Genomic DNA, 14,647 nt, shown 5'->3' with positions numbered 1-14,647 from the left:
TCTCTTAAAAGCTCCAGCCTCCCAATAAAACCTTCCAGCAGACACATTTGGTTTGGATCTTTAGGAATTTGGGCAGCACTGGACACTTCCCATGGGACACGTGCATGCCCTGACTCAGAGGGTCTTAGCCTCTGACAGGGTGACATGCTCCTTCCCGGGGCGCCTCCAGTGTGACCCAGGGCCCACTGGAAAGCTGGGAGAGCACCAACCTTCTGTAGCTCCAGTTTCTCTTCTTGCAAAGCCGATGTTTTCCTCCTCTCCTCCTCCGGTCCCTCCTGGCAGTCCGCACAGGCTCTCTGCCGACACTGGAGAATCCCCCTTTTCCACCTCCAAATCTTTTCCTCATCCAGGAGCTGGTCCTGGCCCTGGCCCTCCCCAGCACAGGAGCAGCACTGGCTCTTCCCCCGCAATGCAGAGCTGTGGCTGTGGCCAGCACAGCCCCTGCAGGCCCCCAGGGCACCTGGGACCACTCGCCTGAAGACCCCCCAGCCTGTCCCTGCCCCCCTGGCTGTGCCTGGCCAGCCCCCGTTCTGGCCATTGCGGGGTCACCTCACCATCCTCTCCGTGTCCGTCGGGTCCCGATGGCAGGTGTCCTTGTCCTGGGAGTGTGTCAGTGGTGCCACACCAGCCCTGCGGCGGGAACATGGTCACCCACATCCCCAACTGCACTGCTCCCCATCTCCAGAGGCACAGACCCCACTGGGTGCCCACCCAGCACCCAGGGGTGCAGGATCCTCTTGGGCTTCCAGTGCCACCTTCTGCTCCCAGGGCACTGCTGGGCACCTGTGGGTATGGCTGAGCCACCAGTCACTGTGCAGGACACATTCCTGGAGTCCCCGGCGTACCTGGCTCTGTCTCCTTTGCTCCGAGTGTCCTTCACACCAGGTCCCATCTCCCGTGTCCCCTCCCGGCTCCTCTGCAGTGACCAAGGCAGTGACAGCGGCTGTCCTGCTGCACGCTGGTGGCCACAAGCAGGGTTACAAACCACCTGCCCCTTCCCCATGCACATCCATGGCCAGCACGGGGGACGCGAGAACAAGGGCCACATCCCCTCTGCTCTCCACACGCGCACAGGCAGCAGAGCCAGGGCCGGTGCTCTCACCCATCGCTGACCACCCGGCGCATCCCGCCACAGCCGGGCTGTCCCCCCACGGCAGGAACACCCCCGGCTGTGCGCCACGGCCGGGCACGGCCAGCCCAGGGACGCACCGTGCAGGGCAGGGTGGCTTTCTGCTTCCCACCCTGCCGCCGGGACTGAGCCGCTGCTCCTGGGCAGGGTGACACATCTGTCCCCCTTCTGCGCTGCCCAAGGGGTATCACTGCTGGAAAAAACGGCATTTTGTGGGGGGAGCCCCACACCCCAGATAATCCTCTTTAGCAACTGGGGCTGGTGCTGCCACCATGGCCTGCACACTGCACCTGCCCAGAGAGAGGATCCCTGGCGCAGCCGTGTCCCTTCCCCTGCTTGGTCCCTGTCCCCACGGCTCTCCAGCACCACCCAGCCCCCCGGCCAGCCCAGGCTCACAGTGAGCGGAGCAAGGGGCTCTCCTCCGCCTGCTGCCTGCTCCTGCCTTCCTCGTGTCACACCCAGCAAGGGTGACGTCCCCTCCACGCCGTCCCCAGAGAGCTGGTAGCTGCTGCCACCTCAGGCCCAGGGTCCTGCTGGCGGGATGTCCCCTGGTCCTGGCACTGCTGGAGCCTGGCGAACGGCCATCGGCAGAGCCTCCCTGTGCCATGGCGCCGCTCCTGCCCGCAGAGGTGCCTGGGGCTCTCCAGGGACATCCAGCAGCTGCGTTGTCACCACGCCAGGTGATGATGGTCGACGGGTCTTTCCTGCAGCCTGAACTCCGGTGGGGAGAGTCTTCGCGGCCCAGGGCTGGCGGTGCAGAGGGGGCTGCCCGGGCTCCCCCCCGGCCCATCCCCTGAGCGTCACTGCGGCTCAGCCGGGAAATCCTCCCGCCCAGGGACTCCAGGCTCTGCCGCCTGGCCAGAAGGGACCCGCCCTGCCAGGGACGTCTGCCCCGCTCCACCGCCAACCGCCGACCGTCATCCAGCCTTCTCCCTGCGGGAAACAAGGACTCATCCTGCCCAGGATCATCTCCCTCAGTGGGGACATCCCCAGTGGGTTCATCTTCCTCCTCGGAGAACCACAGGGGCTCCTCCATGCCCTCCCAAAACCTGGTGGCAAAGTCCTCTGTGCAGATGGAGCTGGAGCTGCTCCAGTCCCCCGGGCTGGGCTGGGGGTCAAGGAGCTGAGCCAGCCCCCAGCAGCGCTTCTCCCATGGGACAGGGCTGGTGACACCCCGGGGACACCTGGCACTGTGTCCTTCCAGCTCTGTGAGGGAGAGCAGAGCAGTGAGCCTCCCCTGCGCCCGGGCAGGCATGGAAGGGGCTCATCCCATCATCCCATCATCCCGCCATCCCATCATCTCATCATCCCGCCATCCCGCCGTCCCATTATCCCGCCATCCTGTCATCCCGCCATCCCATCATCCCATCATCTCACCATCCCATCATCCCATCATCCTGCCATCCCATCATCCCATCCAGCTGGATCTGAACCAGTTTGGAGATGCTGGCAATGCCTGTTCTCACCAGGGAGCGCTTGGCGTGCACCTGAGCATCCCACCCACTCCAGCAAGATCCTCAACCTCAACTGCTTCCAAGAGCAAAAACCACAATATCTTCCTTATTGTTTTCTTGGAACAGGGTAACTTTTCACCCCGCTGGGTGCTCCCCGGCGCCGCTGCAGCAGCACAGCTCCGCCACGGCCACAGTGCAAAGGCCTGCCAGGCCAGCAGGGCACAGGGGTGGGATGCTCTTCTATCGCGAAAAATGGGGAGCCACTGCCCGATGGGAGAATCCTGGTCCCAAACTGCCTTTTGCATCTTTGCAAAAGCCCCTCCAACACCACTTCCCAGGGTACAATTTTGCTGTCCTGGCACTTGCTCCCTTGGTCTCCGTTGTTTGATTTAAACAGCACCAGCTGCAAAATCCTGTGCCCGAGCACCAGCACATCTGCAGGTCCCCGGCAGGGTTTGGGCCTGGTGGGCTGAGGACACGGCAGAGCTGGGAAAGCCCTGAAGCACCTGTCCCCACTCACCAGCCATCCGGGAGCCAGCGAGGAGGGCGTCAGGTGAGGTGTCACCGTCCCTGCTGCCACCAGAGCCCTGTGTGCCCACGCTGTGCTGCTGCAGAGGGGAGAGCGGGCACGGGGCAGTGACTGTTCACACAGCGCCCGAGCCGGGGGACAAGGCTGGAACACCCTGGTGTTGGTGCCACATCGTCCCCTGGGGGGTCCAACTGCACACCCACATGGCAGCCCCACACTGTGACCCCATCCCGCGCCCCACACCTGGCTGTGCACGTGGTCCCGGCGTCCCCTTGCCCGGGATCCCGCAAACCCCGGCTGCTTCCCTGGGTCCCGGCCTGCGAGAGGAGGAAGACGCGCTGGTTGGGACAGAGCAGCAGGTCCTACAGTCCCAAGGGGCAAAATCCCCTCTTTTGGGCCGGGGGGACACTGCAGCGGGGACAGGCAGGGAGGGCAGCAGCCCTGGCTTCTTGCCCGCTGGGGTTGGGACAGGTGGGACAAGCCCGTCCCCGGCAGCGCGGGAGCGAAGGCGTGTTGGTCTGGGCTGGGGGGAGAGCCGGGCACCCCACACCCCGTGCACAGCACCGGGCACCTGTGCGAGCCTTGCTGCGCTTCTGGCCTTGGAGGACAGCCCCCTCCAGCTCCATGCCTGCCACCCAAGCCTGCAACACAAGGCAAGGTGAGGGTAACGCTCTAAAAGCCCCCATGAACTCATTAGGCTTCAGAGTGAACAAGCCGAGACCAACGCAGCCCAGTGCACCCACCTCCTGGAGCTGTGGTGCTGAGGGACACACTGAGGGGTGAGAGGTGGGTTTGCAGGTGCTGTGGGTTTGCCTTTCAGTAAAGTCAGGATGCCGTCACGCTTGCTGCACCCAGGAACTCTGCTGCCGTGCGCCCCCTGCCCCACTGGTCCCCGTGCGGGTCCCCCACCCCAGCCCAAACCTGTGCTCACCTGGCCAGGCTGTGCTGGGGGAGGCAGGAGAGCAGGCAGGAGAGCAGGCAGGAGAGCAGGCAGGACTGGACAGGCTGTGTGTGCCCGTCACCTGGCAACACCACAGCAGCCAGTCTGCCTGCCCGGGCTTCCCCACCCACCGCACAGCCCCTGCCGCAGCTTCCGCCACCTCCCCTGGGCCCCGCCTCGGGGACACCTACTCTTGGCCAGCTCCTGCCCCTGGGCCATCTCCTTCCCACCATCCCTGAGAAACTCCTCCCCTGAACACCTTCCCCTGAGCTGCCTCCTGTTCCTCCTGTTCCTGGACCTCCCACCCTGAGCAACCATCTTCTCCCTGGGCCAAACTCCACTGGCACTTCTTCCTGGACAATCTCCTCCCTCCCTGCGCAGCCCATTCCCTGGTCCTCCTTCTCCTCTAAGCTCTCTCTCCTAAAGAACCTCCTTCCATGGGCACCTGCCCTTGGGCCACCCCTCATGTTCCTGCTTTCCTGGATCTCCTCCCCTGAGCAACCTTCACCTGGACATCTCCTGCCTTGGACAACCTCCTCTGGTCCATCTCACCTCCTGGTCCTCTTCCCCTCAACCAGCTCCTCCCCTGGGCAACCTCCCCCTTGATCCTTCTCCTTCACTGAACAACCACCTCCCTGGACCTCCTTGCCCTCTGGGCCACCTCCCATCACCATCCTCCCCTCCTTTGCACAACCTTGCCTGGGCCATCACCCCATCTCTTCCCCTGCATCTCCCTTCTCCTCTGGGCCACCTTCCATGGTCCCTTCCCTGGGCACCTCACCTGCCACCCGTCACAAGCCCAGGCCCCAGAGCTCACCCACATGGGGGCTCCTCAGGACCCCCAGCTGCAGCCTTGGGCAGCGAGCGACCATCTCAGCACCGCGGCTTTTAAAACTCCCGAATCCAAGTTTTTATTACCGTGTAGGAGAAGAGGGATCACTCACAATATATTGTTCAAAAAGAAATACATTCAACAGCATTTACAGTGGAATGACATTAAAATCCTCTGGGGGGTGGGGGAACAGAAAGACCAGGAGATGGTGCTCTGGTTAAGTGCTGCTGCTAGATGATCTCTGGAAGATAATTTTTAAAATTAGCCTAAAAAAGGGGGGATTTCTGGTTTGGGGGTGCTCCTCACACTCCGAGCTGTGCAGGGGCTGTGACAGTGATTGCTGGACAGACACGGGGATGGGGGCACATCAGAGGGGACCTCTGGGCTCCCAAACCCAGCGGGACCCTGGTGCCAGCACTGACAGCAACACCTCGCTCCCCACTGCTGGACGCTCAGTCCTGACCTGGGGACAACCCGGGCAGGAGGTTGTCACCTCGCCGAGCTCAGGGTGACACTTGCATTGACAAAGCAAACAAGGAAAATAAGGCATTTGGAAGAGCTCAATTTCTGGCCTGTTTTACAAACCCGATTCAGTCCTCAAGTGGAACAAAACCCCCAGCCCGGAGCATCCCAAACGCAGGGGATACCAAGTGCCGCCCTTCAAACCCCAAATGCATCGTTTCTAGAAGGAATTCTCTTTGAACGCTACCATATCCAGCTCTGGAGCAAAATGTTGCCTCTCTAATTTGGGAATTACTCCATCACCCCTATGTCATCCCTCGGGGAATCGTACTCGTGCTACAAAAACTCAGACAGACACTTCTGTCTTCATTATTTTTCATCTATTGTGTACCATAGAAATTTAAGCAAAATAATTTTATATATATTTATATATATATATAAATTAGAAGCAAATAAATAAGATTAAAGGGTATCGTGAATCAGTGGGCGTTGCCACTCCAACAGTCACTCACTACGGTTACGCCGTACAAGGTCTAGAGCTACTGCACACGTAGGTTTGCTGTAAATCACGGGTATGGAGGTGCTGGAGAAGCCGACCAGGAAGAGACGGATGGTTGAGGAACCTGATTGCGTAAGTGTCCCATGTGCAGCCTGGGTATTCCAGTTACCATTGCCTCCAAGTTCGTTATTGCTAATTATCTTCCAAGGTGGATGTGACAGTCCAGCTGGGGGTGGCCTCTGACCCGCGGGAGGCAGCAGTCAGTGTGACACGATGAGGACACGGAGAAGAAGACACTAAAAATGAGATCTGATGGAGCAAATGCAGGTGCCCAGGTCTCCTTGACACTCCCTGGCCCAGCAGATCCCATCTTCAGCATCCTGCCACCCTCTGGCGCTGGGGACCGGCGGTACTTGCCCACGTGGCCAGTACCCAAGCGATGGCTCCTGACACGGTCAGGGCTCGCTCTGCTCCTCCCGTGGGGCCAGAGGGGTGAGCAGGGACATGGGGCTCCCCCTGCCCTGTGCTCAGGCTGCTTTAGTGACCTGAAACTGCTCCTGGGACAGACCAGCCCCAAGGGAGGATGAGAAGCAGAGCCCGGCACCCCCCAGGCTCGGCCTGTGACCCCCACACTGGGGGATGCACCCAGACCTGTCTGGCTTCATGGGGTGAGAGACCCAGGACGGGGCTGCATCCCAGAGATGCCCCATCCCAGAGATGCCCCATCCCAGGGACGCTCCATCCCAGAGATGCTACATCCCAGGCATGCTCCATCCCAGGGACACTCCATCCCAGAGATGCCCCATCCCAGAGATGCTCCATCCCAGAGATGCTCCATCCCAGGGATGCTCCACCCCAGAGATGCTCCATCCCAGGGATGTTCCATCCCAGAGATGCTCCATCCCAAAGACACTTCATCCCAGAGATGCTCCATGCCAGGGATGCTCCATCCTAGAGAGGCTCCATCGCAGGGACACTCCATCCCAGAGATGCTCCATCCCAGGGATGCTCCACCCCAGAGATGCTCCACCCCAGAGATGCTCCACCCCAGCAGCACCTCAGCATCGCTCCTCCTCCCGCGCAGCGCCAGGCCAGCTCTGCAGGGAGACGTGGCCGCAAACCTGGCACCGAGGTCGGGGAGCCGGTACGCGGGGCCGGAGCATCGCTGGTCCGCAAACCGCCGCGCTCTGGGTCTGCCAGGCGCTCCAGCCTCGGCGAGGCCGTTTCCCCCTTTGGATGTGGTTGCAGGAAAACCAAACCAAACCAACCTCACTCAAATCACTCTCACAAAGCATCGTGTTAAAGACAGTCCCAAGCCTTGGCTAAACACGGCAGTCTGTGGGGAATCTGCTCAAACGCTTCTTGAAAAGAAAAACAGGTAAAAAAAAAAGCTGAAATATCCTAATTGGTGTTACTGGGATGACTGAGCACTGCAGGAACCACCAAGAGCCTCCAGGATCAAGCGCTACGGCCCCTGGAGACAGTTTTCTGAGCAGGACACAAGGTTGGTTTTGTCCGTCTGTGAAGGAACCTGAACCAAGAGCAGCCTTTTTTTAAAAAAATAAATCCATAAAGTCCACACACAAATGGGGGGAAAAATAATGTCAAAGAAAAGAGCCCACACAGATGCACGGCATCCCCACAACGTGAGTATCTTTGGAAGCCAACGTCTCAGCCGATAAAGCTGAGGCGCTGAAAGATATAGGCAGCAACTCCTGATAGCAATAAATATGTTCAGCTAAAAACAAACCAGATCCACATGTCCTCATTCCTATTTAGTTGCTGAAAAAGCCATCATTAAAAAAAAAGGATGCTATTTATTAGTGCATAAAAAAATAGGTTTGGAATCCCTGTTGAGATTTGCTTTTCAAATTTCCGCACGTATTGACTCCGTGTGTGTTCGCACTGTGAGCTGCCGGTGGGACGCTGCCAGCGTGTCCCCTCTGTCCCTCTGCCTGTCCCGCTGAGCCGAGGCGCGGGGGCGGCCGCCCCGGTGTGAGCCGGGCGGCTCAGAAGATGTCGGGGCACATGCTCCAGTCCTGCTTGTCCTTGGCCTCCCAGTAGCCGCCCTTGTAGACGCAGATCAGCTCCCCCGTCACGGCATCCACCTTGCGCTCGAACCACAGCGGGATGTAGCCCTCGTAGTCCTTGCCTGGCCGGGGAGAGGCAGGGGGTGAGGGCTGCGTGTCCCGGGGAGCCCCGCGCTCCCTCACCCACCCAAATCAACGCCAGGTCCTTCCACCACCCCCCAAACCCAGGGGGGTTTCTCCGCCGCATCCCCCTCCCACGGCGAGGGGCGCCCGGTCCCCGCCGGCGTCCCCAGCATCTCACCTTCCTCCAGGGCCTCCACGGCCTCGGCCTCGCGCCGCCGGCGCACGGCCCGCTGCTTCTCCTCCAGCCGCTGCTTCTCCACGTTGGCCTCGTCCCAGCGGCCGCTCTCCATGAGGCGCTGGTCGGGCCGCAGCCGGCTGTCCGTGGGCGCCACGCGCTCCTCGGGCTCGTTCAGCGTCAGCGCCAGGTCCGAGAAGAAATACATGTTCTCGGCGTTCTCCCTGCGGCCGGAGAGCCCTGGTCAGGACAGGGAGCTGCGGCTGACCCCGAGCAGAGCTCCCCAGCTCCTCACGGCCTCGCGTCTCACCCCAGCCCCACCAAGGCTGCTCCTGCTGCCCCAAACCACACGTGCAGAGGGAGCACGGCCTCCCACCCTCAAAGCCGAGATGCTGATGATGCATCGACGGGCATCTCACAGGGGAACAGAGAGCTCTCCTCCGCTATCTCCGCACAGGGAAGCTAAAGCCAAGCCTATGAACCATAAGTGCTATATTCCCCAGACGAGACACCAAATAGCGTCATCAGGAGCTGCTGGATCCCCAACCGCAGAACCAGAGGCACCAAGAGCAGGAGGCTTTCCACGGGAAATGCTCCAACAGAGCATCTCCAAAGCAGGGACTGCTCATTACCCCTTAAAAGAATGAATCCTGTCGGCCATTGCTAACCTAAAGGTATGTCAATGCTCTCACTTTTAGGTCAGTTTGCTCATCTAACAAAGAGGGACCTGCAAAACACCAAATCAGAAGCTACACCCTTGCAGCTTTAGACATTCTGGAGCCTGCGCAATACGTTCAGTCTTGTTTTAACACCTATCTATAAAATGTCCTTTAGCCGAACATTGCTCATTATAGGCTGCAATGACTCTGTCACGAATACGCAAATGCGTAACCAATTGGCTCTTCAGGACAGCAAGGCAAAGGAGCCAACACATCTCCTCATCATGGCCAGCAGCCCAAAAACACCTAACAAGTAACCCCGGCTGCCCAAAACCTGCCTGCGAAGGTCCCCCAAAGCCACCGTCCCCTTGCAGGACCTGCTGTGCCCTCCTGCTTCCTGCTCACGCCCTGGAAAAAGCCACACAGCCACCCAAAGTCCTGCTTCCTTCCCATGTCCTCAGGCTGGGGACACCCCGCGGGGCTCAGGGTGACACCGTGAATCCCCATCCCGCTGTGGCGCCCCAAGCACAGCACCCCGCACGAGGGGGGACTCACGGGAGGGGGTACTTCTTCCACAGGACCTTTGGGGACAGCGTCTGATAGACAGTTTTCTGCTTGCCCTCCATGCTGGTGCTGCCGTGACTGCTCTGCACGATCTTGGAGCACTCCATCTTCTCGTCCCACGTGCCGGACATGACGTAGTGGGCTTTACCGTCAGCGTCGCTCACCACCCCTGTCACCTGGAAGAAGAACACGACTCTGGTGGCGTTTGGAAGTGCTCAGAGGACACGGACGGGTGCAGGGGGGCAGAACCTTCTCCAGGTGCCCCAACTGGAGCATCTGGGCTGGGAGTTGCACGGCCTTGGACATGAGCTGCACGGGGGGAGCGTGGGCTCATCCTGACCATGCAGGTGGGTCTACAGAACATCCAACCCTTTCCAGGTCTCAGTGCTAAAGCTCCAGCACATGGAGACCAAAACATGGGCTTGGAGGTTCCCCCCAGCCCTCCCTGGTGACACAGCATCAGAGAATCACAGAATACTGTGGGCTGACGGAACCTTCACAGTCCACCCCCTGCCATGACAGGGACATCTGCACCAGCTCAGGTTGCTCAGAGCCCCGTCCAGCCTGGCCTGGGATGTCTCCAGGGATGGTTCAGCCACCACCTCTCTGGCCAACCTGGGCCAGGCTCTCACCACCCTCAGGGCAACAATTTCTTCCTCATTTACGGCCTGAATCTCCCTCCTTTAGTTTAAAACCATCACCCCTTGTCCTATCACAACAGACTCTGCTCAGAAGTCTGTCCCCATCTTTCTCATCAGCCCCTTTTAAGTCCAAAAAGGCCACAATAAGGTCTCCCCGGAGCTTCTCCAGGCTGAACACCCCAGCTCTCTCAGCCCACCAGGGGTGACAGGGTGACTCCTCAGCCCCGTGCTGGGGCTTGTCCCAGCCATGGTACTGGGACCCTGTGAGCCCGGCTTAGAGGGAAGAGCCAGGTCTCACCCCGCGCAAGGTGGCAAGGAGCAGCGAGATATCTGGATACGCACCTTTCGGGGGACGTCCCTGGAGAAGTAGCTGTAGGGGGTAAATTTCAGCTGGCATTTATCTTTTGACTTATGGTTAACAATCTCTATTTCACCAGACTAGATGGAAGACACAGAACCACAGCGAGTGAGAGACTTTGCAAGAAGACAAATCAGACGTTAGTTGTAGTTGGTGCGGGTACAAACCAACACCAGCTGCAGCATTGATTCTGGCAGCAGCCACTACATCAGCCGCCCCCTCAGCCCCACGGCTCGCGAGCAGCAGGGTAAAACCCGACCCACACATGACCACTCTGCCCCACAGAGCTGCCGGCCTTGGGAAGAGCCTTTGAGAGCTCCAAGAAGTGTCCCTGTCAGGGAAGGGGTACAGTGGGGACCCCCAGCAGGGCCCTTCCAGCCCCCTGCCCCTCGCCAGAGCCAGGCAGGACCCATCAACTCACACCTGCAGCCACCGACCTGGTCAATCCAGAGCTTGCCCACAATGATGTTGTGCACGGTGGAGGTGACTTTCCTCCAGACGTAGTGATTCCCGCTGGAGTGAAACTCGAGGTGGATGGCACCTGCGGAGAGAGGAGCAGCCCTGAGCTCAGCACTGGCAGATGGCCGGGCTGCCCTGGGGCTCAATCGTAGAATAGTTTGGGTTGGAGGGGCCTTCCCAGCTCCCCAGTGCCCCCCCTGCCATGACAGGGACATCTGCACCAGCTCAGGTTGCTCAGAGCCCCGTCCAGCCTGGCCTGGGATGTCTCCAGGGATGGTTCAGCCACCACCTCTCTGGCCAACCTGGGCCAGGCTCTCACCACCCTCAGGGCAACAATTTCTTCCTCATGTCCAGCCTGAATCTCCCTCCTTTAGTTTAAAACCATCACCCCTTGTCCTATCGCAACAGGCCCTTGTTGAAAAGTCTGTCCCCATCTTTCTCATCAGTCCCTTTTAATTACAGAAAGGTCATAATAAGGTCTCCCCAGAGCTTCTCTTCTCACACAGAATCCCAGCATGCCAGGGGTTGGAAGGGCCCTGGAAAGCTCATCCAGTGCAATCCCCCCATGGAGCAGGAACACCCAGATGAGGTTACACAGGAAGGTGTCCAGGCGGGTTGGAATGTCTGCACAGAAGGAGACTCCACAACCCCCCTGGGCAGCCTGGGCCAGGCTCTGCCACCCTCACTGGGAAGAGGTTTCTTCTCAAATTTAAGTGGAACCTCCTGTGTTCCAGTTTGAACCCATTACCCCTTGTCCTATCAGTGGTTGTCACCCAGAAGAGCCTGGCTCCATCCTCCTGACACTCCCCCTTTCCATATTGATCCCCAGGAATGAGTCCCCCCTCAGTCTCCTCTTGTCCAGCTCCAGAGCCCCAGCTCCCTCAGCCTTTCCTCGCACGGGAGATGCTCCACTCCCTGCAGCATCTTGGTGGCTGCGCTGGACTCTCTCCAGCAGTTCCCTGTCCTGCTGGAACTGAGGGGCCACAACCGGACACAATATTCCAGGTGTGGTCTCCCCAGGGCAGAGCAGAGGGGCAGGAGAACCTCTCTGACCTACTGACCACCCCCTTCTAACCCACCCCAGGTACCACTGGCTTCCTGGCCACAAGGGCCCAGTGCTGGCTCATGGTCATCCTGCTGTCCCCAGGACCCCCAGGTCCCTTTCCCCAAACACCCCCACTGTCTCAGCCTGTCCCTCCAGCAGAGCTGTTCCATCCCTCAATGACACCCAGCACCCCGCTCATCCCCAGAGCTGACTCAGCCCCTCCACCTGCATCGCTCATCGTCAGCCCCTGGCAGGGCTGGGTCTGGCCTCATCCCTTGCTGCACACTCTGTGATTGCTGCAGGGAGGAGCTGCAACACCTGCAGGGCCCCTGCCCTCCTCCTGCCCCCCCAAATCACTCATTTCCAAAGCAGGTCAGAAACATGCTGCCTGGCTGTCTCGCAGTGTCACAAGCCCAGGCAGGACCAGCCCCGGCCGTGCTGCCCAGCACAGGGACCAATACAGCCTTGGAATAATGGAGCTTATTGCACCTGGCTGCCAGGGAGAGGGTTAGAACAGGCAACAAGCTAAAGATTAACTATCATTTAGGGAGAAATCAATTGATGGGGAAGCAGGGTATTTCCAAAGCACAGCCTCTGTGGTGTTAGCAGCGAGCAAAGCTGTCTCCCTTTGCGGCTGGTATAATTTCCATTTCCAAGGCAGACAAGTTATCAAAGGGGTGTCCGTGATCGGGAGCACAAATCTGTGCTCCCACATTGCGCAGGGTGGAACTCACCGAGCTCTGCATGAACCCGAGGGATCAGCACATCGCTTTAACCTCTGGGGTACTGCACAAGCAGAGCGGGATAAAAAGCCAGTCCTGATCCTCCCGGCACGAGTCACCTACCCAGTGGCATGATGGAGAGGTATTTGCCCCTGAACTTGCTGGCGATGGTGATTTCCTGCCACAACGTCCACCCTCGCTTGGAGTAGACGTGATGGGCGGCTGCCGGGGGGTGGTGGCTCACCTGGGGAGAGGAGAAACAGCCGTAAGGTCACGGCCACCAGCACCGGAGAGCCCCGGTGAGCACTCGGCCATCGCGGCGTCACTCCCAGGAGAGGCAATGGCTCCACGCCAGCTTTGGCCCTAAGGATGCTCCGCTGACTTGAACACCTCAGTCTGTCCTGGGCATTGGGGTGACCTCCCATGAGGTCCCCGGCAGCACGAGCAGGTGCACTGAGCTCCTGCCAGGATTTTCTAATGCTCATAACACACAGAATCACAGAATCCCAGAATGTCAGGGGTTGAAGGGCCCTGGAAAGCTCATCCAGTGCAATCCCCCCATGGAGCAGGAACACCCAGATGAGGTTACACAGGAAGGTGTCCAGGCGGGTTGGAATGTCTGCACAGAAGGAGACTCCACAACCCCCCTGGGCAGCCTGGGCCAGGCTCTGCCACCCTCACCCCCAACAAGTTTCTTCTCAAATTTAAGTGGAACCTCCTGTGTTCCAGTTTGCACCCATTGCCCCTTGTCCTGTCACTGGTTGTCACCAGAAGAGCCTGGCTCCATCCTCCTGACACTCCCCCTTTCCATATTGATCCCCAGGAATGAGTCCCCCCTCAGTCTCCTCTTGTCCAGCTCCAGAGCCCCAGCTCCCTCAGCCTTTCCTCACACAGGAGATGCTCCACTCCCTTCAGCATCTTGGTGGCTTAGCGAAGCTTCAGCTGTATAAACTTAATGTGAGCAACTATTGCTGCGAGATGATGCTGTACTGAGACCCCAGGGCACAGCTCTGCTCTCCAGTGATCCTGGTTGAGAAACATGGATGTGCTGACACCCAGCCTAGGTCACCAGTAATCCCAGTAATGCCTCTCCTACCCGCAGCTGCTCCCATTGCCCTGACTGGGAACCCCCAGGGGACACACGTCCCCATGTTGTCAGAGACACATGGACCTGACCTGCCAAGACCTTAGCTTTGTTCCTGCAGACACACTGGGCTGGAAAAGCAGATCCAACATCCCCCATCCCAAGGATGATGTGTAAAAGGACGGAGCTTGTGCTCCCCGGCACCGTAGAAGCTGCGCAAAGCCACGGTGGGGGCCGGACACCCCGAGCAGAGGGCTCTGTCCTCACCAGGGCTCACCCCGCCGACACCGCACACACCACCCATCACCGGGAACCACCGCGCCCCGACGGCCACGCCACCCGGGTCAGAGATTAATTCCACCGAGGTAATTACAGGCTGAGCACCCCAAGCTGCTGGATTACAAACATGAGCAGAGCAAGGGCCTCACCATTATATCCCACTGTCACCAGCAGAAAATCCTATTTGGATAACTGGATTTCAGGCACAAGATTACCAACGCTTCACTCGGCACATCGGCAGCTGAGCAGCACATGCAGGGAAAGTTCCAAGCAGTGGGAAGGGCGTCTGTCTGTCTGTCCCACACCAACCAGGGCAAGAAGCACCAACACAAAGCTGCGCTGTCACCAAATGTGCCCTTGGAGATGGCTCCAGGAGGGAGATTTAGAGGCTCCACTCACGGACCGAAGCCTCTGGAGTGCTGCGAGGGAGCGGGTTTGCTCCCAGTTACAGTGAGTCTAATTTTGGAGGAAGCTCGTGTGCCATGTCAGCAAGGGCTCCAGCCTGGTCTGTGCTCAGCTAATGTGGACATGTCAGAAACACCAAATTTGGGTACAGACACAGGAAAATCGGGACCAACTGGTAAAAGGAATTCAGGGCAGGTTATTTATTTGGGAAGGAATAGGGACACAAGAGGGAGGGTGGTGAAAAAGAGGGGGAAGAAA

General features: G+C 59.2%; 1 protein-coding gene across 1 annotated transcript in view; it reads right to left on the bottom strand.

Annotated features, from left to right (window-relative positions):
* Positions 1–4,952: 4,952 nt before the first annotated feature.
* Positions 4,953–14,647, bottom strand: part of OSBP2 (oxysterol binding protein 2) — a 132,284-nt gene continuing 122,589 nt past the window's right edge. Inside the window, exons 9-14 of the mRNA XM_082065980.1 lie at positions 12,745–12,865; positions 10,833–10,936; positions 10,380–10,475; positions 9,388–9,572; positions 8,177–8,397; positions 4,953–7,997 (exon numbers count right to left, since the gene is read on the bottom strand). Of these exons, the coding sequence (XP_081922106.1) occupies positions 7,855–7,997; positions 8,177–8,397; positions 9,388–9,572; positions 10,380–10,475; positions 10,833–10,936; positions 12,745–12,865 (870 nt within the window). The 3' untranslated portion in view covers positions 4,953–7,854. The remainder of the gene's footprint in view (positions 7,998–8,176; positions 8,398–9,387; positions 9,573–10,379; positions 10,476–10,832; positions 10,937–12,744; positions 12,866–14,647) is intronic.

Source organism: Streptopelia decaocto (assembly GCF_964273445.1).
Source record: "Streptopelia decaocto genome assembly, chromosome: 15".
Classification (NCBI taxonomy): domain Eukaryota; kingdom Metazoa; phylum Chordata; class Aves; order Columbiformes; family Columbidae; genus Streptopelia; species Streptopelia decaocto.
The sequence above is the reverse complement of the archived record's forward strand: the minus strand, read 5'-3'. Positions and strand labels throughout refer to the sequence as shown.